Source organism: Arvicola amphibius, chromosome 10 (genome assembly GCF_903992535.2).
Source record: "Arvicola amphibius chromosome 10, mArvAmp1.2, whole genome shotgun sequence".
NCBI classification, from domain to species: Eukaryota; Metazoa; Chordata; class Mammalia; order Rodentia; family Cricetidae; genus Arvicola; species Arvicola amphibius.
In genome coordinates, this window is record NC_052056.1 from 87,994,615 (window position 1) to 88,020,136 (window position 25,522).

General features: G+C 42.2%; 1 protein-coding gene across 2 annotated transcripts in view; it reads left to right on the forward strand.

Moving 5' to 3' along the window:
* The first annotated feature begins 3,874 nt into the window (after positions 1–3,874).
* Positions 3,875–25,522, forward strand: part of Vkorc1l1 (vitamin K epoxide reductase complex subunit 1 like 1) — a 49,545-nt gene continuing 27,897 nt past the window's right edge. For both annotated transcript variants that reach the window (XM_038345181.1, XM_038345182.1), the window contains exon 1: positions 3,875–4,168. In XM_038345181.1, the coding sequence (XP_038201109.1) occupies positions 3,975–4,168 (194 nt within the window). In that variant the 5' untranslated portion in view covers positions 3,875–3,974. The remainder of the gene's footprint in view (positions 4,169–25,522) is intronic.

Below are 25,522 nucleotides of genomic sequence, written 5' to 3' on the forward strand. Positions count from 1 at the left end.
AAAAAAGAAAAAAAAAAAAAAGAAAAGCTGGCAAGAAACAAGCCAAGCTAAGGCTGGGAGGCATTAATAATAAGCCTCCGTGCATTTATTTGGGACCCTCCCCGCAAAAAAGACTAAAGAATCAAAAAAGTAAGACCTCACCCAACATGGTTTCTCTGTGTAGCCTTGGCTGTCCTGGAATTTGCTCTGTTGACCAAGATGGCCTCAAACACAGAGATCCACCTGACTTTGTCTCCCAAGTGCTGGGATTCAGAGCCAGGACCACCACCCAGCCCAATTCTCTATGGATATTGGATCAATGGCACAGGGTTTTAAAGGTTTGTTTAGAAAACAGGGTCTCTCAGCGTAGTGAAAGCTGGCCCTGAACTTGAAATCTTCCTATCTTAGCTCTTCTGAGTTTAAATATGACATATGAACTGTCCTCACATTAACGAAATGACAGCAAACCCATTATCTCTAAATGTGAAAATACCACCTGTTTCCTTGCCATAGGCTGTTTCCCAAAGGGAGCTGGGAGGCTTGGACATTCAGACTCCATTTTAAAGCTTTCTAACCCAGTTATTGTTATACCTTAGGGTTCCTGCTCCATCCTTGCTGGGATCCTTTCCAAAATGTTGGGGAAAAGCACAGAATTCTAATTCAGCAAATCAAGTCTGAGGTCATTGAAGAAGCTTGCAGAAAACTTCTGGTATTTTTGTTCTGGAGCAGAGAGGTAAGACAGCAGCAATCTCTTCCTTTGTTCAAAAACAGGGATAGTAGGTAAAGTATTCTAAGGAAAAGAAAGCAGCTTTCAAATATGAAATTACATTTGCCAGAAAATACTGCACATCTCCTGATGCCAATGAAACAGGGAACTGGGGGCTTGGAATGAGGCTGTTTGTAGAGTGCTTTCAGAGTGTGCAGGAAGACCTAGCTTCAAGCCCCAGCATTACATAATCTGGGTAAGGATGTGTGTGCCTATAAATCCCAACACTGGAGAGGTGGAGGTGGACAGAAGTTCAAGGCCATCATCAGCTCTATGGTGAGTTTGAGGCCAGCCTTAGGATATGTGAGACCTGACTTAAAAAGAAAAGAAAAAAGGAAGAAGAAGAAAGAAAAGTGGAGGGACCTTGGAAGCACCAGCGTCAGGTATGGTGATGCCTCCCCGTGATTCTACCCTTCTGCCTGCTAGTCACGCACTTTACCGCTAACTACACCCCAGTCTCTTTGGTGTCCCTTCCTCGCTTTTGGAAACAGCGCTTTCTTGTGCTTTAGAGGAACTGGTCGCTCCTTAATAGAATTTAACAGGTAGAAAAGCAGTGTCTCTGCCTTAAGATGACTTCATTCAACCAAATTTCTCTGAAGTACTGGCTTTCAAGGAGCAAGCAGATGAATTTAAGTCCTATGATACTCTTTTAACCCAAACAAATATCCCCCCCCCCCGTGTGTGTATGTGTGTGTGTGTGTGTGTGTGAGAGAGAGAGAGAGAGAGAGAGAGAGAGAGAGAGAGAGAGAGAGAGAGAGAGGGAGGGAGGGAGAGAGAGACTGTTTATATAAATATATGTCTGGGTTAATGGACTTGTTTGTTCATGGATGTCAGAAGAGGGGGCACTGGATTTCTCAAAGCTGGAGTCACAGGCATTTAAAGTTGCTTGGCTTGAGGCTTATACCCCAACCCCCAGTGGACTATCTTCTAAGTAACAACGTTTGAAAGGGATAGGATATCATCTCCGAGCTCATCTAACAACAGAAGACTCAGGCTGGAGAGATGGCTCAGCTGGTAAAAAATATGCTTACTGCCAAAGCATGAGAACCTGAGTTCAAACCTCTGGCACCTATTTAACGCGGCTGTATGTGGTTGCACCTACTCACAACCCTTGCACTGGAGGTGGGCACAGGGAGATGGGTCCTCAGAGCTTGACCAGTCACAGATTCCAGATTCAGTGAGAGGCTCTGCCCCATAAAAGTAAGTTGGAGAGCCATTCATAAAGGATTACACGCAACGATCTTCTATGTACTCACATGTATATGAACACACACACACACACACACACACACACCACTAATAGAACTTTAAAAGACTCGGATATCATTCCTTCTCTCTGTTTGCTGGAGGTTTAACCCAGAGTCTCACATATACTACGCAAGTGCTCTACTGTTGAACTATAGTTCCCTTTTCTTTAACCCCTTCTTATGGGGGTGGAGGCGGGGAGGGAAAAGCCAGCTGCATTTTCTGGGGGTGTAAATTGGAACAGCTGTTAGTGCCAAGCACCCAGAGAGGTTGCCTGCCACCTGCTAACTATGGAGTGAACCTGAAAGAGGACGTTCAGGGTTTGAGAGAACTACAACCCTGCCTTACATCTTGATTTGATCCAAGGCAGAGGAGGAGAGGAAGACAAAGAAGAGAGGGGATACTCCAAGTGGGAGGATAACGCTAAATTGCATCCAGATTTCTGATCCAGAGAAACTGGAAAAACAAAACAAAACAAAACACACTTCATTGCTTGTTTAAGGGTGCAAAAGATTGGGTTGATTTGTTACCTCACACTGTATAATTAATTGGAAAACATTACTTATTAATCAAAATCACTATGCAATACCCCCCAAAGCCTGAGAGCTGCGCTGGGGGCAAAAGCTAGTAATCGCCATAAACAGTTTGTTTCTTCATAGACACAGAGGCCCTTACATGTATTTTCCTTTCCAGTTTTGGCCACCAGGCAGCTCAAAGTCAGTTATGGCTCAATTTGAACAATTGTGCAAGCCCCTATGACATGACCTGCTTGTTATCTGCCTTCTCGCGTCTCCCTTTCATTTTCTTCTGATTTGCCCCTTTCCACGTCTTGATTTCTTTTTTTGTTCACTTTTATCCTTTTCGTATGAATTATGTTAAAGCCATATCAAATCCAAATTATAGAGAAGTATTCATGGACCCATTTAAAAATAGTCTTCTTTAAAATATAAAAATAGTTTTGCATATTTAAGAAAAAAGTTTTTCACATGTTGAACACAAGATGACTGGAGGTGGTGCCTGGGGAAGATCATGTCATGCAAACGTGTCTCTGGAGCTCTGGAGCCATTGGTCAGGGATAATTTGGATTGGATAAGAAATATCAAGTGATAACGACGAAAAAGAGGGGGGAAAGGGCAACTGACTGCTACCAGGGGCCAAGGGCTTGCCCAGTCATGCACGGTAACAGCGTCTTTGAAACCGATCCTTTGCAACAGGCCCCTCAGGCTAAGCCAAACCACCTCGGGCCTCTCCCCTTCCCCGGCCACACCCCTCAACTCCCCTGGCCGCGCCTCTGCCCCCTTCCAGCACACTAAAGATTTGGCGCTCCGCCCCTTCCCTCCGCTCCCGCCTTCTCTGCCCCATTGTACTCCGCCTCTTCTTTGACCGCGCCCTCCAGTCTAATGAACCCTATCTCTCCGTCCCGCCCTCCACTTGCGCCACGCATCTCTGGCTGGCGGACACCTCCGCCTCTTCCCCGCCCGCGCGCTTCTGGCCCACACCGCCCCTTTTAAATTAAACCACGCCCACATCTTCAGCCCCGCCCCTCGCCTGCGCCGCCTCGCCTCCCTGCCGTTGCGCGCTCCGCCTCCTCCCTCCAACCTTATGTGCGGTTTCTCGTCCCGCCCCAATTTTGGAAAAGCCCCGCCCCTTCGCAAGCCCTCCCCTCCCTCAGACCCCGCCCTCCGCATGCGCCGCACCGCCTCCCTGGCGGTTGCGCGCTCCGCCCCTCCCTCCGTGCCCGCGCGCGCCTTCCCCGCCCAGTCCGCCTCACTCCTCTCGGGGCGGTTGGGCCGCGCGCCTGTGGGGGCGGGGCCCGGAGGAGGCGACCGAGCCAATGGGGCGCGGCGGTGGCGGTGGCGGCGGCGGCGGCGGCGGAGGCGGTGGCGGCAGCGGCGGCGGCTGGGTCGGGCCCCGACGGGCGGCGGCGTCTGAGGTGGAGGCGGAGGGAAGCGGTGGCAGCGGCGGCGGCGGCGGAGGGGGGAAGATGGCGGCGCCCGTCCTGCTGAGAGTGTCGGTGCCGCGGTGGGAACGGGTGGCCCGGTATGCAGTGTGCGCCGCCGGGATCCTGCTCTCCATCTACGCCTACCACGTGGAGCGGGAGAAGGAGAGGGACCCGGAGCATCGGGCCCTCTGCGACCTGGGGCCCTGGGTGAAGTGCTCCGCCGCCCTGGCCTCCAGGTAGCCCGGCTTGAGTGAGGGGAGCGCGACGCGGGCGGCGGCGGGGGGGCGGGGAGCGCGCGGGGAGCTCCGGCCTGACGGAGCGGGGCCCGGGCCGCGACACGGACGGCGGCGACCGGGGGGCGGCGGCCGAGGGCAGGGCCTCCGGGATGAGGTGGCACGGTGCAGCCGGGAGAGCGCGGGCGCGTCCTGGCCGGCGTGACTTGTCTCCCTGTTGTCGCTGTGCGAGGCGTGCGGAGCCCTCGGTGCAGGGATCGGCGAAACCAGTGTCCATCCCCAGGGTCCTCGGACCTCTGCTGCCCCGGGGCAGTGTGGCCGGATGTGCGCTCCCGGGGGTGGCTTTCCCCACCAACCTCCGGTTGTTCAGGACAGGTGTTTTCGGTGCTCAGGCCTCTTTGTACTCCGTAGAGTTAAAGAGAATTGGCAGCCCTTCTGAAGGCGACAGTGACATTTGCGGGTAGACACGCATCTGACCCTTCTCTGGAAGAGGAAGGTACCAGCACTTAACCTATCTGATTTCTTGGATTTTTCTCCCTCGTGTATTTCAAGAAGTGTGCCCAGCAGGGGGAAAATGGCCAGAGTTTGGTTCTACTTTAAGTTTTGTGTAAAAGATGAGTATGTTGTGTGTAGTGAAGATGTTTTAGGCACCTACTACGATGACTTATTTTATTTTGAGAAAGGATCCACTCAGCCCTGGAACTAATCTGACTGTAGCCACCGCAGCTATTCTCCTGCCTCAGTCTCTTTAATGTCGGGAAATGCAAGCATGCACCACCATGCGTGACTTACAATGACTTTTAAATGTTGCTGATTAGTATTAATGGGATAATCCGCAAAAGATTGAATATGCAAAATTTTGCAAAGGAGGTTTGTTTGAACAATTTTTATTTCTTGAAAAGACAATTGATTTTTTTCTGTTACATTTTATTTGGTATTTTTTTTTTCTAGCAAATTTCCAGGTAAATTACTTGGAAAAATAATTTTACACGTTTTAAAAATACTTTTTTTAAAAGGGTACCAGTCATCAAAAACAGCAAAAGTGAAAAGAATCACTGCAGAATTGATGGTTTGTAATTTTAGTAGACACTTTCTGTTCCCAATTTTGATGGTTGTTAAGAGTGCCTACATTTCACTACATTTCTTCCCCGCCCCCTTTTGATAAATTGCTAGGGAGACAGAAATATATAGCTCACTAGTTTATTTTGCCCTCCATATTGATGGAGGAGTATTTGAACAGGCTAGGGTCGGGGTTTCTTCTGTGTTTATATGCAAACTTAAGGCTGTTGACCTTTTCTACTTAGCCCCTTTCATGGTCCAGGTTAGGCTGTCTTGTTGGCTCTTAAATGGAATTTCTGTAACTTTTTTAGGTGTGAACTTAACATTGTGGTCTCATTAAACATTTTTTTTGTTTTGTTTTTTGAGACAGGGTTTCTTTTTGTAGCCCTGACTATCCTGAACTCAGACGGGCTTTGAGCTGAGAGATCCTCCTGTCTCTGCCTCCTGAGTGCTAGGATTAAAGGGGTGCACCGTCATGCCTGACTCATTAAACATTTTTAAAAATGCATTGAGGATATAGGCACCAATTTACATTGTAGAATGTATCAGTGTGACAATGAGCTCACAGGAGATTATTTCCATCCAGGTTAAGTCTTCTTAGACTTATTTCAGATACTTTGAGAACCACTGAGCGCTATCTTACTTTTATTGCACATATTTATGTCTGAGTGGAAGCACACCTAGTGTGGAGGTTGGTGGACAGCATGTAGGAGTCAGTTTTCCACCATATGGGTCATAGTAGAGATTGCATTCAGATCATCAGGCTTGGTGGCAAGTGTCCTTACCAGTCGAGCCATCTCACTGACCCCAATGAATGTACTTTATGCACACGTTTTTGTATATGTTCTTTGTACTTTTGGAAAGGATTTTTACTTAAATATCATAACACTCAATTTGTTGAATGACTAAATATGGAATCAAAAGAATATGCAGCAGCATATTTCAAATACTTACAAACCATGAAATAAAAATGACTAGATAATAGGTTAATATGAAATTTAGTTATAATTATTGCCAACTTTTAAATTTTTTAATGAAATGTATAAAAAAATTTCTGGACCTTTTATTATTTGGTCTTGTAAAAAATAATTTACTGTCTGCTTAAGTTCTTAAAGTGGACTTTTTTTTAAAGAGACTGCCTCTGGGACGAGGCAGTGGTGGTGCATGCCTTTAATCCCAGCCTTAGGAGGCAGAGACAGGTGGAGCTCTGGGAGTTTGAGGCAAAAAGAAAAAAAAAAAGACTGTCTCTGAACCATTTAATAACTATACACTATTTATTCTCATAGTTAATATGCACCACAGGGAAAAAATTTCATACTTTTTGTTTTTTAGACAAGGTCTTTATAGTTCTGGCCAACCTTGAATTGAAAGCTGTCCTGTCTCAGCCTCCTTTTTACTGGGATTATAGCCTTGCATACACACCTGTCCAGTCTTTGTTTTGCTCTTTAATAAGACATGATAAAATGATATTTAGTAAGATCAGTTAATGAATTAAAATTATTTTAAAGTATATTAGCCTCAAAAATCTCTGTATGTCTCTCTCAGTGGTACTGGAGATTGAAGACAGGGCAATTATTAGGCAGATCTTTGTGTGACTGAGTTTCATCCCTGGCCCACTTATTTTTTGTCAGAGTCTAGTATGTTGCATTGACTGGCTTGGAATTCAGAAATCTGCTTGCCTTTACATCCTAAGTGCTGAGATTAAAGGTTTATGCCACCATGCCCAGTATTTTTTCTTTCTTTTTCTTTTTCTTTTCTTTTTTTTTGGGACAGAGTTTCTCTGTAGCTTTGGAGCCTGTCCTGGAACTAGCTCTTGTAGACCAGGCTGACCTCGAACTCAGAGATCCACCTGCCTCTGCCTCCTGAGTGCTGGGATTAAAGGTGTGCGCCACTACTACCCAGCCCCAGCATTGTTTCTTAAGACAGGTCTCATATATAACCCAAGTTAGTCTCAAACTTGCTATGTTACAGTGCAAGTTGAGGTTGGCCCTGAACTCCTGAGATCCTTCACTACTCATTGTGAGATTACAGGTATGCATCGTCATGCCTAACTCCTGTATTTCCATAATATATAAAGTGTGAATATAGAATGCTGTGGCTGAGATTTAGTTATGTAGTGATGTACACAAATATCTTAAATTTGAATTGGAAAGATGGCTTACCAGTTAAGAGCACATATTAGTCCTCCAGAGGATGAATCTAATTCCCAGCATTCATACTTAATGGTTCACTCATAACCACCTGTAACTCCAGCTCTGGGGGATTCAGTGTCCTCATTTTTCTTCTTTTCCTTTCCTTTTTTTTTTAGATATATAATTTTATATGAGTCTTTGCCTGTATATACATATATACACCATGTGCATTCTGACTGAGGTCAGAAGAGGATGTTGGCTCTTGTGGGACCAGAGTTACAGGCATTTGTGAACAATCCATGTGGGTGCTGGGAACGAAACCCAGGTCTTCTGCAAAAATAAGTGCTCTTAATGAGCTAACTCTAGCCTCTTAGTACCCTCTTCTTGCCTCAGTAGACATGTGTGCACATACCTACAGATAAAAATATAGATGTAATTACAAATAAAATCTTCAGTATTTTTAAATTTGATGCCCACTCACTAAAGGATAGATATAAAGGATAGATAAGAAGTAAGGCATTCTAATAGGACTAAATGTATCCCATATATAAAACTATTTTCAAGAAACAGCCTTTTATTAACTAACTTGAGAGGTGTATATGTATGCATGAGTGTGTGTGTGTGTGTGTTTAATGAAGATAAGGGGATTTAGGCTAAATTTGCTTTGTAGGCTGATTTTCTTTTGGAATTGGGTAGAATAAATTTCTACAAGATTCTCTTGATAGTGTGGGAAAGCCCTTAAATAAGCATTATTAGAGACTTCACATTAGTCCCTTTGGTTTGAAAACTGAGTGCCAGATAGTAATAGTATTAAAAGATGCAGTTATTTAGGAAAAAAACCCTTGAGCCTAAGAGTTGGTAGAATGAATGGTAAAGGAAGTTAACAGAAGAGAAGCTTCCTCAGCAAAGTTATTCCTAACCATGTTTTAACCATGAACTGCTTAAATTAATTTTATTCTCATTTCTCAGTTTTTAAAGCTTCTTAATTGAAATAGAATAAGGCAGGCATTAATATTAGCCAGTCTTCAGGTCACTGTGTCTAAGGCCTCTAGTGTTTTGGGAAGTATAATTACATAACAGAGTAGTTCCAGACTTTTGGATTTCAAAAGAGACATTGCCTCCGAAGTTCAAAGGCAGCAGAATTACCAATAACAGCAATAGCAATGGAGCCAGGCATGGTGGCAAATGCCTTTAGTCCCAGCACTCATGAGATCGAGGCAGTGGGCTCTCTGTGAGTTTAAGGCCTACCTGATCTACATAGCAAGCTTCAGGACAGTCCGGGTTACCTAGAGAGATCTTGTCTCAAAAAACAATAGTAATGGTACCATCTGCCACCATCACTGATTTGTTTTAGGGATTTTAAGCAATTTGAAAGAACAGAATCTTAAAGTAACAGATCTTTTCGTTGAATCATTTACCTTTTATTGAAATATTTATGTTTTATCTCCAGTACCACAGAGAAAGGATCTAGAAATGTGTGTTGTTTCTTTGTCAGTTTTAGGCATGATGAGGATTACAGAGGTAGTGACAGATTAGGATTAGAATCATGGCTTCTTGGGTACCAGTTTAGAGCCTCCTATTTCACCCCCTTTCTTTTGGAGACAGGTGAGGCTGACCATGAACTCATCATTGATCTTCTGCCTTTATTTCCCTAGCAATGACTTTGTACCACTATGTCCATCGCTTGCTTTTTGCTAAGCATTATTTTGACCTCTCTGTATTTTTAAGTGTTTGTATTTCTATCAGTGAAATGTTAGTAACTGCTAGTGTGTGAGAGAAAACTTCCTATTTTAATGAATTCAGATGAATTTAAGAAACAGATTGCTGTGTTGCCGTTGTGTCTAGTAACAGAAATCTCAGAAGCAGCTGAAACCAAAAGAAGGATACAAAGACTCATAGAATGAATGTGGATGGCTACCACTTAGTGAAGATAGATAGATGTCAGTATTTACAGGCCTGCTTGCTCTGGGCTGGCCAGTATCCAAATACGCTATGTCTATTATCTTTGGGACAGTCTTCTGAGCTCAGTAACTCATCACTGCTTTACAGATGAGAAACTGAGGCGCACAGTGTGTGAATGGCACTCATTCCAGAGAGCGCAGTAGCAGAGGCTGGACTCTAATGCAGACAGCCTGGCTGTACTCCAAGCACTTTACTATGTTTAAATTCTTTATTATTGGGGGAGGGGAGGTGTATGTGAAGGTTAGAGGGCAACTTTGTGGCAGCTTTTCTCCTTCTGCCTTTTCAGGGGTTCTAGGGATTAAACCCAGGCTGTTAGCCTTGCTCAGCAGCCGCTTTTACCCAGCTCGCTGGCCCAGGTTGTTTTTACTTCTGCTTATTTTTATTTTCTGAGATAGTGTCTCACTAAATAACCTTGACTGCCCTAACCTTACAGTCTTCCTCCTCCAGCCTCTGGGTACTGGGTTTACAGGTATGTGCCACCATGCCTAGCCTTTTACCTTGACTTTAAATTCCATTTAGATGGAATACTGATTTATAGTGGGGCCCATATTAGCAAAACTTATGGAAAGTGTTGTCCTTTTTTTATAGAAATGCATGAGAAATTGCCCATGGTTTTAGTATATTTTTACCTGTTAACAGCAGTCTTTTTGGGAAAAAGACATTACTAAGAAGGTGTGGTGTTCAAGAAGTAAGTTCCTGGAGTGTTTGCCCTCTAAGCCTAGATCTGTGAAGGCCTGCCCTTCATCACACCCAGTAGTTAACAGCAGATACTCAGTGAAATAGCTACCGTGAGGTCTTAGGAGGTTAACCCAGTGAAGAAAGATAAAATAAACCTAGGCACCTGCAGGGGAGAGGAAGATTTAAATCTGCTGGGATAACCCAGAGGGGTCTCAGCCTTCCTGCTGCGACAGTTCCTCATGCTGTGGTGACCCCCAACCATAACATTATTTTTGTTGCTACTTCATAACTGTCATTTTGCTACTGTTATAAATCATAGTGCAAATATCTGTTTTCCAGTGGTCTTTGGGGGTCTTCGCCAAAAAACCACTGATAACCATTTCTGAAAAATGAGTCTAATGAACATAGAGATAGGATTAGGTCTTGGTTGAGCTGGCTAAATCACTAGATAGAACTAAGACTTCACAGGCACTTATTTCCTGTATGATTTGAAACAACTCCACAAAATGGCATTTGGAAAAGGCATGAGCATTGGAAAGCTGATCCTTAAAGAGTAAACAGCATGCATTGTATTTAAATGTGACAGACTTACCTCAGTTAGGTAAGGAGTGAGGTCTAGAACTCAGAAAACCAGACATTCTTTCACATCATGTATTGTGACAAATGTGAGCACCGAGCCTTAAATTTTCTCCTATAAAATACTTGTGCAAGACTGTCAGACCGATATCTATCTAACATTTGTTCCTCAGAATTCTTGTTCTGAGTCAGAATTTCTCAAGTATTTGATTCCTATTCTAGTGTTAACCTTAAATACTATATAGGCATTTATATAGGCTCAAATGCATTATTATGCTAACCTTTTGTCATATTGGGGACCACTGATTTGTACTGCTAGGTTATCTCAATAGACTTGTGCCCAGTTGGGGATAGCACCAGTCCTAAAAGAGTGCATTCATGTCTTATGAAAGCATTTATGTAACGCTGAAATAACAAAACTAGAGATGGAGGGTTAGTTGCTGCAAGGAGTTATAATGGAAGCCAAGAGGTGGTGTGGGTCCGAGTAGCATGAAGGGTCTGGAGGGCAGAACTAGCTCTAATATCAGCTGTGGTTGCACAAAGGTATAACTTTGATAAGAGTTGCACCTGATGTGAGATCTGAATGAACAGGGCATCACGTCAAGGTCAAGTGCCTGGTTGTGATGGTGATGGTGAACTACTTATCATCAAGGAAGCTGGCTGAAGAGTGCTTCCAGAATTTTTCTTTTTTTTTTGCAAGTTCCTGTAGTCTATAATTACAGCATTTTGAAAAAGTAATGTAGCATATTTGGAATATTTGGAGGGAAAATAAAAGTAAGCAAAAGGAAGAACTTTAAATTATCTGTAATGCCACCACCACTCAGGATAAGCATCCTAGAAGTAGTTGCTAAGTTTGTTCATATCCTGGGATTAGTCTTTGCTGTAAAGACTGGCTTTATGGTAGTAGTTTAAGAATTCGGGCCAGGAGTGGTCACACATCCCTGTAATCCCAGCATTTAAAGAAGTTGGGACAAGAGGATCATAAGGCCAGCCTGAACCACCTAGGGAGATTCTTTCTCTTTATCACACACACACAGTCATGCTTGTAGTCATTGCATTGTACAATGACATAAACATATAACTACCTTACACGTGTATCTTTTTTTATAATTATCATGTATTTATTTTTACTAAACATTTATAATTAGCAAGTATTCATATTTTTAAATAATGTACACATTTAACTTGGAGATGTACTTTGTAACCTTTAACAGGTATAAATGTATCCTTAATGCACTGTTCTTGTTGTTGTTTTAAAAGAACAGCCTACTTATCATTTGTGACTGTTGTATCAAATTTATTATTTATTCCTTCATTCCTTCATTTATTTATTTATTTGTTTGTTTGTTTGTTTGTTTTCGAGACGGGGTTTCTCTGTGGCTTTGGAGCCTGTCCTGGAACTAGCTCTTGTCGACCAGGCTGGCCTTGGACTCACAGAGATCTGCCTGTCTCTGCCTCCCAAGTGCTGGGATACGCTACCACTGCCTGGCATAATTTAGTTTTTTCATCAGAACTTTATTCTCACTGTAAATGTTACAGATTTGGATTTATGAAGTACACTGATTTAAAAAAAAGATAAAAAGTTAAATAAAAAAAGATAGGGCTAGCAGGACTTACCTGCAGACCTGATGACCTGAGTTTGATCCTTGGGACCTATGTGGTATAAGTAGAGAACAGATTCATGGGAGTTGTCCTCTGATATCTACACACATATATAGTCCTTCACACAAATAAATAAATGCATTTTAAAATTTAAAAATGAAATTAGAATAAAATCTGATTTGTTTCTCATAGATTCACAATCTACATAAAATTTCATTTAGAAATATTTTGGCTGGGCTATGGTGGCGCACGCCTTTAATCTCAGCACTTGGGAGACAGAGGCAGGAGGATCTCAGTGAGTTTGAGGCCAGCCTAGTCTACAAGCATGGAGTCCTGGGTTCTATCACCAGTACAGCATACACTGGCCTGGTGGTATAAACTGTACCACAGCACTCTGGAGATAGAGGTAGGAGAATTAGAAGTTCAAGGTTACCCTCAAGTACATATCAAGTTCCAGGCCAACTTGTAGAACAATTTGTCATAGGACCAATGTTCAGTTCCTAGCAGCCCAAGGCAGCTCACACCATCATTTATTGCGGGTCCAGGAAGTCTGGCACCCTCTTTGGCACCACACAAATGGATATGTGTACTCGCAGATAAAACATACACATAAAATAAAAAAAGTAGACTTAAAAACACCATTAAGCTTTATAGATCCTTGGGGAGGGAGAAATGCCAGTCAAAATAATGAGATGACATTTTTCATACATCAGATTGGCAAAGAACTGAAAAGTGAGGCTGCCCAATACTGGCAAGGTTACAAGGTTCCTGCCATTCTCCTACATTACTGGTGTGATTTTTTTTCATGATAAGGGAAAATAGCTGTGGTGTGTTAGTGAGAGGAAAAACACTCAATTAAATACACTCAAGATTCAACTATGCTCTAAAATAATTATAATGAGGACTTTACTCAGACATTGTCCTTAGACAGTTTACATACACTAACTGGTGCCCTTCATAGTCCCCACAATTCTATGAGATAACACTGTTTCCCTCATGGGGTAAAGGAGGAAACAGAAACACATTAATGAAGTGATAAAGTTAAGATTTCGACCCTGGTTGACTTGTTTTGATACTCTATTACATGCACAATGTACAAAAATAAATCAAATTTCTTTTTTTGTTTGTTTGTTTTTTGAGACAGGGTCTTACTGTGTAGCTCTGACTGTCCTAGAAGTCACTCTGTAGACCTGGCTGGTTTCGGAAATCAGAGATCCACCTGCAACTGCCTCCTGAGTGCTGGGATTAAAGGTGTGCACCACCACTGCCCTGCTAGAAATAAATCAAGTTCTAAACACAGTGGGGTTGACCTTTCTATCCAATTTAATTCTTTATATTGTCATAGATTTTCTACTATTTTACTTCTCAAATACGGTAATATTTTGGTTGAAAAAAAAATCACAAGACAGCAACAATGTGTTCCTGAAATTCCAGTAGAGAAACCAATACAAAAGAAAGTTTACAGGCCAGATATCGTGGAGCTCACTTGTTAATCCCTGTATGGGGAGGTTGAGGCAGAATGGTGGAGATCAAGGCTAACCTGGACTAAGCTCCTGTATCAAAATAAAAATAAACACAAAAGTGAAACAAAATTTAAAAAAAAATTTTAATGGTTTATTTAACTTTATTTTATGTGCATTGGTGTGAAGTGTCAGATACCCTGCAACTGGATCTTCAGACAGTTGTGAGCTGCCATGTGGGTGCTGAGAATTGAACCTGGGTCCTCTAGAAGAGCAGTCAGTGCTCTTAACCACTGAGCCATCTGTCCAGCCCCAAAACAAAAATTTTTTATGTATGTTTTTGGAGACAGAGTTTCTCTGTGTAACAGTCCTGGCTGTCCTGGAATTCACTTATTCACTTTTAGACCATGCTGGCCTCGAATTCACAGAGATCCACCTGTCTCTGCCTCCAACTTAATGATTTTTTTTAAAAAAATATTTTTATTAATTGTATTTTACAGTTTTTTTTTGTTTGCAAATCTAGCTTGTATAAATCTTTGTATTGATTTGGACATCCTTTGTGTTTTTAAGGGGTTTGAATGTTTTACTTTTTTTTTTTTTTTTTTTGAGACAGGGTTCTGCTGTAGTTTTAGAGCCTGTCCTGGAACGAGCTCTTACCAGGCTGGCCTCGAACTCACAGAGATCTGCCTGCCTCCCGAGTGCTGGGATTAAAGGCGTGTGCCACCACCGCCTGGCTTGTTTTACTATTTTTATAATTCATTTTTATAGGTATCATTGTAATTAGTTTTTTTTTTTTTTAATGACAAGGCCTCACGATATAGCTTTAGTTGGACTGGAACTTACGTAGACCAGGCTGGCCTTGAACTCACAAGGTCCACCTGCTTTTTTTTTTTTAAAAAAAAAAAATTTATTTATTTATTATGTATACAATATTCTGTCTGTGAGTATGCCTGCAGGCCAGAAGAGGGCACCAGATCTCATTACAGATGATTGTGAGCCACCATGTGGTTGCTGGGAATTGAACTCAGGACCTTTGGAAGAGCAGCCAGTGCTCTTAACCTCTGAGCCATCTCTCCAGCCCCTGGTCCACCTGTTTTTGACTCTAGTACTAGGATTAATTAAATGCAGTGCACCACACCCAGTAAGGTATATGGATTTGTTGTGGTAGTGCACCTCGTTAGTCCAACATAGAGGGAGGCAGAGACAAGCAGATCTCTGAGTTTAAGGTCAGCCTGGTGTACAGATCGAGTTCCAGGACAGCCAGAGTTACACAGAGAAAACCCTTGAAAAACAAAAAAGAATGTTCACAGTTTTATCTTTCATAGAACTTTCTTTTGTGTTTATTGTTAAGTAGAGATCTGGCTTATTTTCTTCTAAATAGGTAGGCTTTTGTCTATCTCCCATTTACACACACACACACACACACACACACACACACACAAGATAGAGTCTTGCTGTGTAGCCCAGATTGGCCTCAAACGAGAGATTCTCTCCTCAGTTTGCCAACTGTTGGGATTATAGACACAATCATGCTGTACAGATTTTTCTGTATTGACATGGCTCAGCTGTTCCTCGATAAGACCTCTTGATCTAGAAAAATGTTTTATCTGTCTTTATTCCATTATCACAGTTTCTTGGACCCCCGTGATTTTACATAGTAAATTTGGTATCTAATAGTGTAAATGTGCTTGTTTTCAGAATTTTCTGAGCTATTTGCATGCATATACTGTCATGGGAATCTTAGATCTGGGCTCTAAAAATGTCCCTTTGGGGATTTTGGTCAGAAATGTACTGGATTTGTAGATGACTTTGGAAGGAGTCAGTTTTTTTTCATTTTTTCCCCAGCCAATCCTGCCTTATAGTGCATCTTCCTATTCCTGAGTTGTATTTGATACTTTTTGAATCTAAATTCCCTTTATATTTTTATTTCATTCTTAAGTAAATGTATTAAAAAATTAGCTATTGCCAGGTGGTGGTGGTGCACACCTTTCTTTAATCCGAGCACTCAGGAGGCAGAGGCAGGTGATCTCTGAGTTTGAGGCTAGCCTGGTCTATAGAGCTAGTTCCAGGACATTAAAGGCATACACTCCCTGTGATCTCTTTCTTAATGACATTCATATAATGATTAAGGACTGTTTCATCAAGTTAATAACTGAACTGATACCTTTTTTGTTGGATATTAAAGATACTTCCAAGTTTTTGTTTATATTTTTGTATGTGTATGATACATGCACGTATGTATGTTCACATATGTGGGTGGAGGCCCAAAGTTCATGTTGGGTATCTTCCTTAATTTCTCTCCACCTTATTTATTCATGCAGGACCACTGAATCTGGAGCTTGCCACTTCTGGCTAGTCTAGCCCCAACAGTCTCTTGTCTCTGGGATTGCAGGGACCACCATGTTTGCCCAGCTTTTTTTTTTATATTTATTTATTTATTATGTATACTGTGTTCTGTCTGCATGTATGCCTGCAGGCCAGAAGGGGACACCAGATCTCATTACAGATGGTTGTGAGCCACCATGTGGTTGCTGGGAATTGAACTCAGGACCTCCAGAAGAGCAGCCAGTGCTCTTAACCGCTAAGCCATCTCTCCAGCCCATTTTCCCAGCTTTTTATATGTGTTTTAGAGATTCAGACTCATCCAGCACTGCATATTCTTTAGCTAGTGACCCATCTCCATAGCTTCAGTTTCCAAGTTCTGAAAGTGTAAAGTAAAGTAATGTTGAGCTTAGAAATTTGACTTTATTTTTAAATGTCCTAGCTTGTTTTAGTTTTTTTTGGAAAACATCTCAAAAAAATGAGAAAGAAGAAACCCTGTCTCAAGGAAGGAAGGAAGGAGGGAGAGAGGGAGGGAGGGAGGAAGGAAGGAAGGAAGGAAGGAAGAAAGGAAGGAAGGAAGGAAGGTCTTTCGGTAACCTGTGATTGTGAGCAGTGCATACTGTGGCAGCATGTAAGGAAAAGAAGGTGCCACCTCTGAAGAGGTGAATGTCGTTTTCCAAATTCAGCCCCATATGCCACCTCGTTCTCCTTTCCATGTGTGTAGATGATCTGTACTATTTGTGAAGTTTTGTGAGAGTTTATTGAAGGAGTACCAGGGCAGGTGTGGTAGTGTGTGACTTTAGTCCCACTTTCTTGTGCCGAGGTTGGAGTTCTTGGAACTTGCAGAGCATAGTGAGACCCTGTTTTAAGAAGGAAAAGAAAAGCTGGGTGATGATGGCACATGGCTTTAATCCCAGTACCTAGGATGCAGAAGTAGGTGTATCTCCTGAGTTAGAGGGCAGCCTGAATTACAGAGTGAGTTCTAGTTCTAGGACTATACAGAGAAACCCTGTCTTGGGAGATGGGGGGAGAAATAAAAAAAAAACAAACCTTTGACGTTAAGAATTATGAATTCTGCCAGGCATGGTAATCCCAGCATTAGAGAGGCAGAGGCAGGCAAAAATCTAGGTTCAAATCCAGCCTTGTCCACAAATCAAGTTCCAGAGAAGCCCTGTCTCTAAAAATAACAACAAAAATGTTATGAATTCATGGACTGAGAGATCAATTGTGTTTTGTATTGCTACTATATTTTGAGACAGTGTTTTACTTTATAGCTCAGGGTAGCCTGGAAATTGCCATATAGCCCAGGCTGGTCTCAGATTTATAGTCCTCCTGCTATCTCACTTATACTACTTTTGTTTGGCTTTAAATTTTTTATGTATATAAATATTTGCCTGCATGTATATAAGTGAACCATGTGCATGTCCTGCGCTCTTAGAGGCCAGAAAAGGGTCAGATCCCCCAGAGCTGGAGTTACAGAGAGTTTGAACTACTATGTGGGTGTTGGGTACTGAATCTGCGTTCCCTACTAGAGCAGCAAGTGCTCTAAACTGCTGAGCTGTATCTCCAGCTTCTCTTATCCCTGCCCTGCCCGCAACCCTGCTTTATTCTTAACTAAGACTTGGCACCAAAGTTTAGGACAGAATACTGGCATGAGCTCAGCTGGTACATGTAGAAATGATATTTTTTAGACTCTAAGTTAAACTTAAATTATTGAAACTACTAAAATACCATGAGGTGAGCTATCTCTAATTTTCAGATATGACTAGATCTTCCCTGGAGATCTGAGCAAAGACTAATTTCACTAGGTTCAGTCACCTGCCCTGGGGCATGTAACCAGAGGAGCCCATTTGCCTTGACTGACTGCTGACTTGCTTTGGCCTGCTGACTTGCTTTGGCCATCTGCCAGCCCCCCCCTCCCCCTGCATGTTCTGCACTAGTCATAGCCTTGGCCCTGGGTGTATTCTGGAGAAGAATGTCAGGGGTGGGAGCAGAAAGGTGAGCCATTCCCTGCATGCTGACCTTTTAATGGTGACACTGTCCAGTTGTACAGACTCAGTGCTTCAAAGGCTGCCATCTCCCTCCTTGAGAGTCAGAGCAGAGGAAGAGGGCTGAGATTTGTCTCCTCACAAAACAACTCAGAAATACTTGCATCCATTCTCAGAAGCAGCTGTTTCCTGGTGAGATGCTGTTTGTCTTGAGTCAGAAAGGGTGGAGTAGAAACTGGCTTGCTGAGTATTATCCGTAATCCGCATCCTCTCTTAAGTATGCATCAACCTGAAGAGTGGCCTTCTCTTGCCATGTTATCTTGCTTAATGGTTCACGATGTACTTCTTATTTTCCTCCTGCCACTTGGTCCCTTCCCTTCTTTTCTTGTTGGCCTGCTCTGTATCTGGCCACTAAATGTTGGCATGGATTAGTTCTGGGCCCTCCAGTGACTGTTTTCTCTTGATAGTCATCTCTTTATAGGTTTGTTTCTAGTAGGCTCACTTAGATAGGATCCAAAGTTTGTATCTCCACCTGTGATCTCTTCTCTGGGCACTGATCTGCATGTCGACTTTCTTACTGGACATTTCTGCTTGGCTATTTAAAAGTGCTTTAAGTTCAGCGTTCCCCAGGTTAGTTCGTATTCTTCCCCTGAAAATGCTGTCAGTGAAGAGCATCACTTTGCAGGCTGTTGCTCAAGTCGGAAACACGTGGCTTGTCTGTTACTGTGTTCCCTCCCATACCGAGTGTGGTTGAGTCAGTAGACCCAATAGATTGTAAGAGTCATTGAGCTGTGTGCCTTTTTCTTATAATATTCATAAAGCATAATAACCCCCATAACCAACAGTCAGGTCAGAAGTGTAAGGCTCTCTTCTGATCAACTGACCTCTAGCTCAAAATGGTATCTGAATTTTCTTGAGAAGGCACTTTTTTTTTGAGACAGGGTTTCTCTGTGTAACGTCTCTGGCTGTCCTGGAACTCACTCTGTAGACCAGGCTGGCCACGATCTCACAGAGATCCTCCTGCCTCTGCCTCCCTAATGCTAGTGCTATGATTAAAGGTGTGCACCACTGCGTCATTTTATTTTTTTTTACAGTCTAGGTCTTTTATTTTTGTATTCATGAATTCATGACCTGAACATTTTGGCTATTTTCCATTGGTTCTCACAAAATGCTTTTCTGGGTGGAGAGCCGGGTGCTTCAGTTGAACCTGGTGCTTTTTCTTTATTGCCCCATCTCCCTTATTTTTCTTTGAGATCATTCCCTCATTTTCTTTTACCTGTTTCAGAAGGCTGTCTCTGCCCTCAAAGTGATGAATCTGCTCAATCTGCACATTAATTCTCTTGACAAGAATTTTGCCCTTAGTTTGCTTGTTTACAGCAATGCCAACAACATGGTGAGTGACATTGTTGACTCATTTTTGCCATGTGAACAGTTATGGGCCATTCTGTTTTGAACAATATCCATTCCCTTGATGTTAATAATATCACTCTTCTTGTATGTTCAGATATATGTGGCTGAAGGAACACATCCATGTTTTTTTTTAAGATCTAGGGAACATAAAATAGGCGACTCACCTCTTTTTCTATGTGTTTGGCTGAAAGGCAAAAGTTTAATTTTTGAGATGGTCTCACAGCATAGCCCAAGCTTGTCTTGAACATGAGGTTTTCCCTTTTTCATCTTGACGTTCTCAAGTTCCAGAGTTATAGGTGTGTATCATACCTAGCTCATTTGAATTTTAATGGAAACTTTAATTTTGTTTTCTTTATTCTCTGCCTTTACTCAGTGATTTTTTTTTTTTAAAGAGAATGTTAGAGAAACAGACATATAAACAGACATGATCTTACTATGTAGTCCTGGATGGCCTGAAACACTATGTAGACCAGGCTGGCTTTGAACTGAGATCTGCTGAGTGCTGGGATCAGTGTACATCATGATGCTCAGCTCATTCAGTGATTCTTTGTGAGATTTTGTGTTTGCATACTTGTTCAGTAGTCACTGCTAGATAAAATTCTATTATGAATAGTATAATGGACTTACTCATTTATATTTTTTGTTTGTGTTTTATGTGAATGGGTATTTTGCTTCCATATATGTCTGCGTACAACGTTTGCCTATTTTCATGGAGTCTGGAAGAGAGTGTTGACTCCACTAGGACTTACAGACAATTGTATGGTTTTGTTTTTTTTTTTTTTTCAAAGCAGGGCTTCTCTGTGTAGCTTTGGAGCCTGCCCTGGAACTAGCTCTTGTAGACCAGGCTGACCTTGAACTCACAAAGATCTGCCTGCCTCTGCCGGGATTAAAGGTGTGTGCCACCACCACCCAGCTAGAGCTACAGACAATTGTGAGTCACCAAGTGGGTGCAGGGACTCAAACTTAGGTCCTCTGGAAGATGAGCCAGTGCTCTTAACTGCTCAGCCATCTCTCTAGCCCCTCATTTGTTTATTTTTTGATAGATATTTCAGTTGCTCCCAATTCACAGCAGTTATAAACACTGCTTGTATGAACATTTTTGTGTACGCTCAGTATTAGTTGGTAATGTCAGACCAACTGACATTGGTTGCTTTTAATAGATTTCTACCAGTAATATGTGGGAACTCCTGTTTATTCTTACAAACCCTTGAAACTGTTGCATTTTTGAAAAGATAATATTTCATTTGATAAAATTTAGGCATGTGTTCATGTGTACATGCATGCATGCTGTGTTCACACATGCTCTTGTTGGACTCTAGAGTCCAATCACTGAGGAGAAGTCGCCCCAAGAGACCATCTCTCACACCACAGCTGATGTAAAAGCATGAGTGTAGCGGACGTGGCCGGCCGGCAATGGGAAATAACCAAATTAGCCTTATATGAAATACTCAGCTTTAATAAAAGGAGAAAATGGGAGAAACTTGCAGAGCCAGAGTTCCAGTGAAGAGCATGGAACCAAGAGGGCAAATCACCAAAACACAGATCTTTTAAAGGTATTTTGTGCCCTGGAGGGGTCACGCCCCTCAGACAAGGGATTGGTCAGCTACCCCATCACATGAGGATTTTATCAATTCTTTCATGACAGGGTCTTTCAGCATTAGAGGACAGAAAGACCCCAAATAGCTGGTACAGGCTACGTTTAAAGGAAAAAACCACAGAAGCAAGAGGGGTGTCTGGGGGTTGTTCTTGAGCTATTATGATTGGCTTATTCAAAAGGGCTATTACCAATAATTGGCTGGAGAGTGGTTGCCAGATCAGATGAGGTAAGGAAAAACATCTGAGGATCACTTTGCCCCTTTTCCCAGGGCTTGAGTCAAAACATCAGTCACTGAGTCAACACCTAAGGGTTATCTTGCCCCTATTCAGGGAGATGGAAAGTTCTCAATATCTCAGTACGTGCATGTATAGCTGTTAGGTCCTTGGTTCCCAGGGGGGAGGGGAGCACTACTCCTGAGACTGAGAGGGCTCAGAATTGTCTTTACACTCCTTGTGAGTACAGTACCCTCAGAGGCCAGCAGTATCAGATCCTTCTGGAGCTGAAGTTACAGAGATGGTGAGCCTCCAGTGTGGGGGGTCCTGGGAAGCAAACTCAGATCATCTGCAAGAGCAGTATGCACTCTTAACCTCTAAGCCATCTTTCCAGGCTCAGGCAGACTTTAACACTGTTAATTCATTCTGTATTTTGAACTTCTTATGAATTGGGTCATACTATATTTACTCTTCGCTGTTTGGCATTGTTCACCCAGTATAATGACTTTTTTAATTCATTGAACTTGTTGGCATTATCAGTTTTTAAAATCATTATTACTAGTACTGAATTCTCTTATCTAATTATGCTTCATTTTTTATTGAGTTCTAAGAGTTTGGCTGTTGTGAACTAAGCTGCTCTGAACAGTCACATGCAAATCTTTTCACATATGTTCTCATTTCTCTTGGGTATATCTTTAGGAGTGGTTTTCTGGGTCAGAGTGAGTGTTCGTGAGAAACTATAGAACAATTTCCCGAAGTGATTGTACTATTTAACACTCTTTTTTGGTTTTAATTTGCTTTTTTTCTGATTAGTAAAGAAATTGAGCAGCCTTTCACATGTGCTTTGGCTCTTTGGATATCTTGTCTTTGAAAGACTCATTAAAGTCTTTTGCTCATCTTTCTAGCAGGTGTTCTGTCGTTGATTCACTGCTGTGTAGGAGCTACACAGATGTCACTCCTCATCTGTGGCTTTGCCTTTTTATTAGAGATAAACTTTTTGAATAAGACACCTAGTCCCTGCAGCTCTAGGGATTGAACCTAGGGTTTCACCCAATGCTGGGCAAGTGCTTTACAACTGAACTTCAATCCCAACCCTTTTTTTACTTTGAGATGAACTCAGTAAGTTGTTCAGGTCAGTTTGGAACTTACTGTAGCCCAGGCTGACCTTGAATTTGCAGTCCTCCACTCAAGTGGCTGGGATTATAGACTTGTGCCACCAGATCTTTTTAGAACAGGATCTCATCTAGCCCAGGTTGGCCTTGAAATTGCTATTTAGCGTAGGATAACCTTGTTCTTTTGATTTTTCTGCCTCCTCCCACCATGTGCTGGGATGACAGGTTTACTTTATGTGTGTATGTGTTGCCACTGTGTTCTTGTAGAGGTTAGGGGACAACTCTGGGAGTCACTTCTCTCAAGTTACCTTTTAGGCTTTCTTATCTCCTGAGCAGTCTTGCTGGTCCCCAGCTAGAAATTCTTAATGTTGTAAGGTGGCTTATTTTTGGTTGTTTTTTTTGAGACAGTCTTACTATATAACTTAGGCTTCTAAGTGCTGGAATCCCCAGATCTGGGCAGTCACACCCAACTAATTAATTGTATTATCAACATTCCCCTTTGAAATTAAGACCTTTTAGCTTCTAATATGAAGATATTCCATATTATTTTCTCTCTTACTGTTTACGTATAGGTAACAATTTATAGGGTTTATTTCCTCTTTTAAAAGAACTTTAAAAATCTTTAAATTTTGTGTAGGTATGCATATGTCTGTATGTGGGTATGTGCACATGAATGCAGGTGCCAAGGAGGTCAGAGGTGTTAGATCCCTGGAGCTAGAGTTGTGAGCCAATAATATGGGAAGAAAACTTGGGTCCTCTGGAAGAGCAGTAAGTGCTCTTAACTGCTGAACCATCTCTCTAGCCTTCCACTTTCCCACTCTGTCTGTGTAGCTCAAGTTAACCTTGAACTCAGAGTCCTGTGGTGGCCTCCTGAGTTTAGTGCCAGGATCACAAGTATGTTCTTGGCTTATTTTTATTTATTGTTTGTTTATTTTGAGGCAGAATACACACACACACACACACACACACACACACACACACACACACACACAGCCTCACTCTTCTGGACCTCAACATGTATACAAGGCTGGCCTTGAACTCACAGAGATCTGTTTGCCTCTGCCTCCTGATTGCTAGGATTAAAGATGTGTGCCATCACACCTGACTTTTTCTTTCCTTTTCTTCTTTTTTACCCCCTTTTGAGACAGGCAGAAATCTTTTCATTGGCGTGAGATAGTCAGTTGGTTTTTCTATATTGTCATTATTGGTATTGTATAATTTATTAAAAAATATTAGTCTTGCTCTGTAGAGCCATTTTTGTCATAAATCAGGTAATTGTATAACTAAGGATATATCTGGACTCTTACTCTTTTTGTAATTTCATTTTTTAAATTGGGCCTATGTCTTATTTCTTAAGTACTCTATTTAAAGAGTTCTCAAAAGTGTGAGACATAGGGTTCCTGAGACCATTCAGAGAGTCTTCCAAGTCAAAATAATTTATATAGGGTCCTGGTTTGTTTCTTAATAAAGAAACAAATAATGTGATAAAGACCATGACCAAAAACAACTTAGGAAAGAGTTTATTTGGCTTATATGTCTCAATTACACTTCATCATTGAAGAAAATCAAGACAGGACAGGGTTATGGAGGCAGGAATACAAGCAAAGATCATGGAGGAAAACTTTTTTTTGTTTTTTTGTTTTTTTGGTTACTTTCAATACAGGGTTTCTCTGTAGCTTTGGAGCCTGCCCTGGAACTCGCTCTATAAACCAGGCTAGCCTCAGACTCACAGAGATCTGAGAGATCTGCCTGCCTCTGCCTCCCGAGTACTGGGATTAAAGGCATGTGCCACCACCGCTCGATTTGAGGAGTACTTCAGTCTTGCTCTTCTTGGTTTGCTGTGGATCTCCTCTCAGGGCACTAGGTCTTCCCACATCAGTCTTTAATCCAGAAAATACCCCCAAAGACTTGATTATAGGCCAATCTGATGGAGACATTTTCTCAATTGATGTTTCCCCTTTCCGGGTGTCTTTAGCTTGTGTCAAGATAACAAAAAACTAACCAGCACAATTGTTCCCTTGTTTTTTGACATACACATACATTATTAAACCATAACCTTTCCTTTCTTGTTTATCTCCAAAAGCTCAAGTTAATAGTATGATTTTAATAAATAGTTCTATTCTTTAAAAATATGCTTTAAAAGTTGTTTCTTTAAAGTATTAAAGTATCCACTGTCTTTTTGGTTTTTCGAGACCGGGTCTCTCTGTGGCTTTGGAGCCTGTCCTGGAACTAGCTTTTGTAGACCAGGCTGGTCTCGAACTCTCAGAGATCTGCCTGTCTCTGCCTCTTGAGTGCTGGGATTAAAGACGTGGACCACCACCTCCTGGCTCCACTGTCTCTTTAAAAGTCCAACATAATCTTAAATGTGGGCTCCTGTTAAGAAAGGAAGAAAGAAACCTACAGAGCTTTTATTCCAAGAGGAAATGCCGGGACACAGTTACAATCAATTATAGTCAAAGCAGAACTAAGAATCCAACAGTGTCCTAGGTCTGGGCTCCAGTTTGGATAGTTCCTCTTCTCCAGCTCTGCTCCTCCACAGACACACACAACTTTGTTGGAGGCCTAGGCCAGCTTAATCCATACCTGCCACTGCCCTTGGCAGGCATCTCATGGTCCTGGGGTCTTCACTGTGACTGAGGCTGCACCTTCACTAAAGGCCTCTCCTGGCCTTTCACAGTTCCAAACTTCAGCTGCTCCCCGTGACCTTTTTAATCCTGGACCTTGCATGCCACTAAAAGCAGCAACACATGGGAGACTTACATATTACGTGGTTTAACCTCCAGTTTGAGATGTAATCTTGGTCCCCTCTATGCTTTAGCTTCTCTAAGCACACCCTAAGAAAGTTTTACTTCCCAGATTTTGCCTCAGTGATGTTGGTCTCTTGTTTATCACAGTTGTTTTCTTTTTTTTTTCCAGTTTAATTTATTTTTTATTAAAAATTGCCATCTCCTCCCCTCCTTCTCCCCCTTTCCTCCCCTCCCCTCCACCCACACCCCCACTCCCTCTGTGTGAGACTTGTCAGTTTGGTTGCTCACAGTTGATTTCTTAACCCCAGGTAACAGTTGTCCTAATAAAGCAGAGGTTTCACTTCAGTGGTACTGGTGTCTTGTCACTCACAACTACTTCTCCTGCCATAGCTCATCAGAAAACTCGAGGACTGGAATTTAGTTCCCACCATCCACATCAGGTGGCTCACAACTGCCTGTAACTAGTTCCAGGGTATTTAACTCCCTTTTCTAGCCTCCAT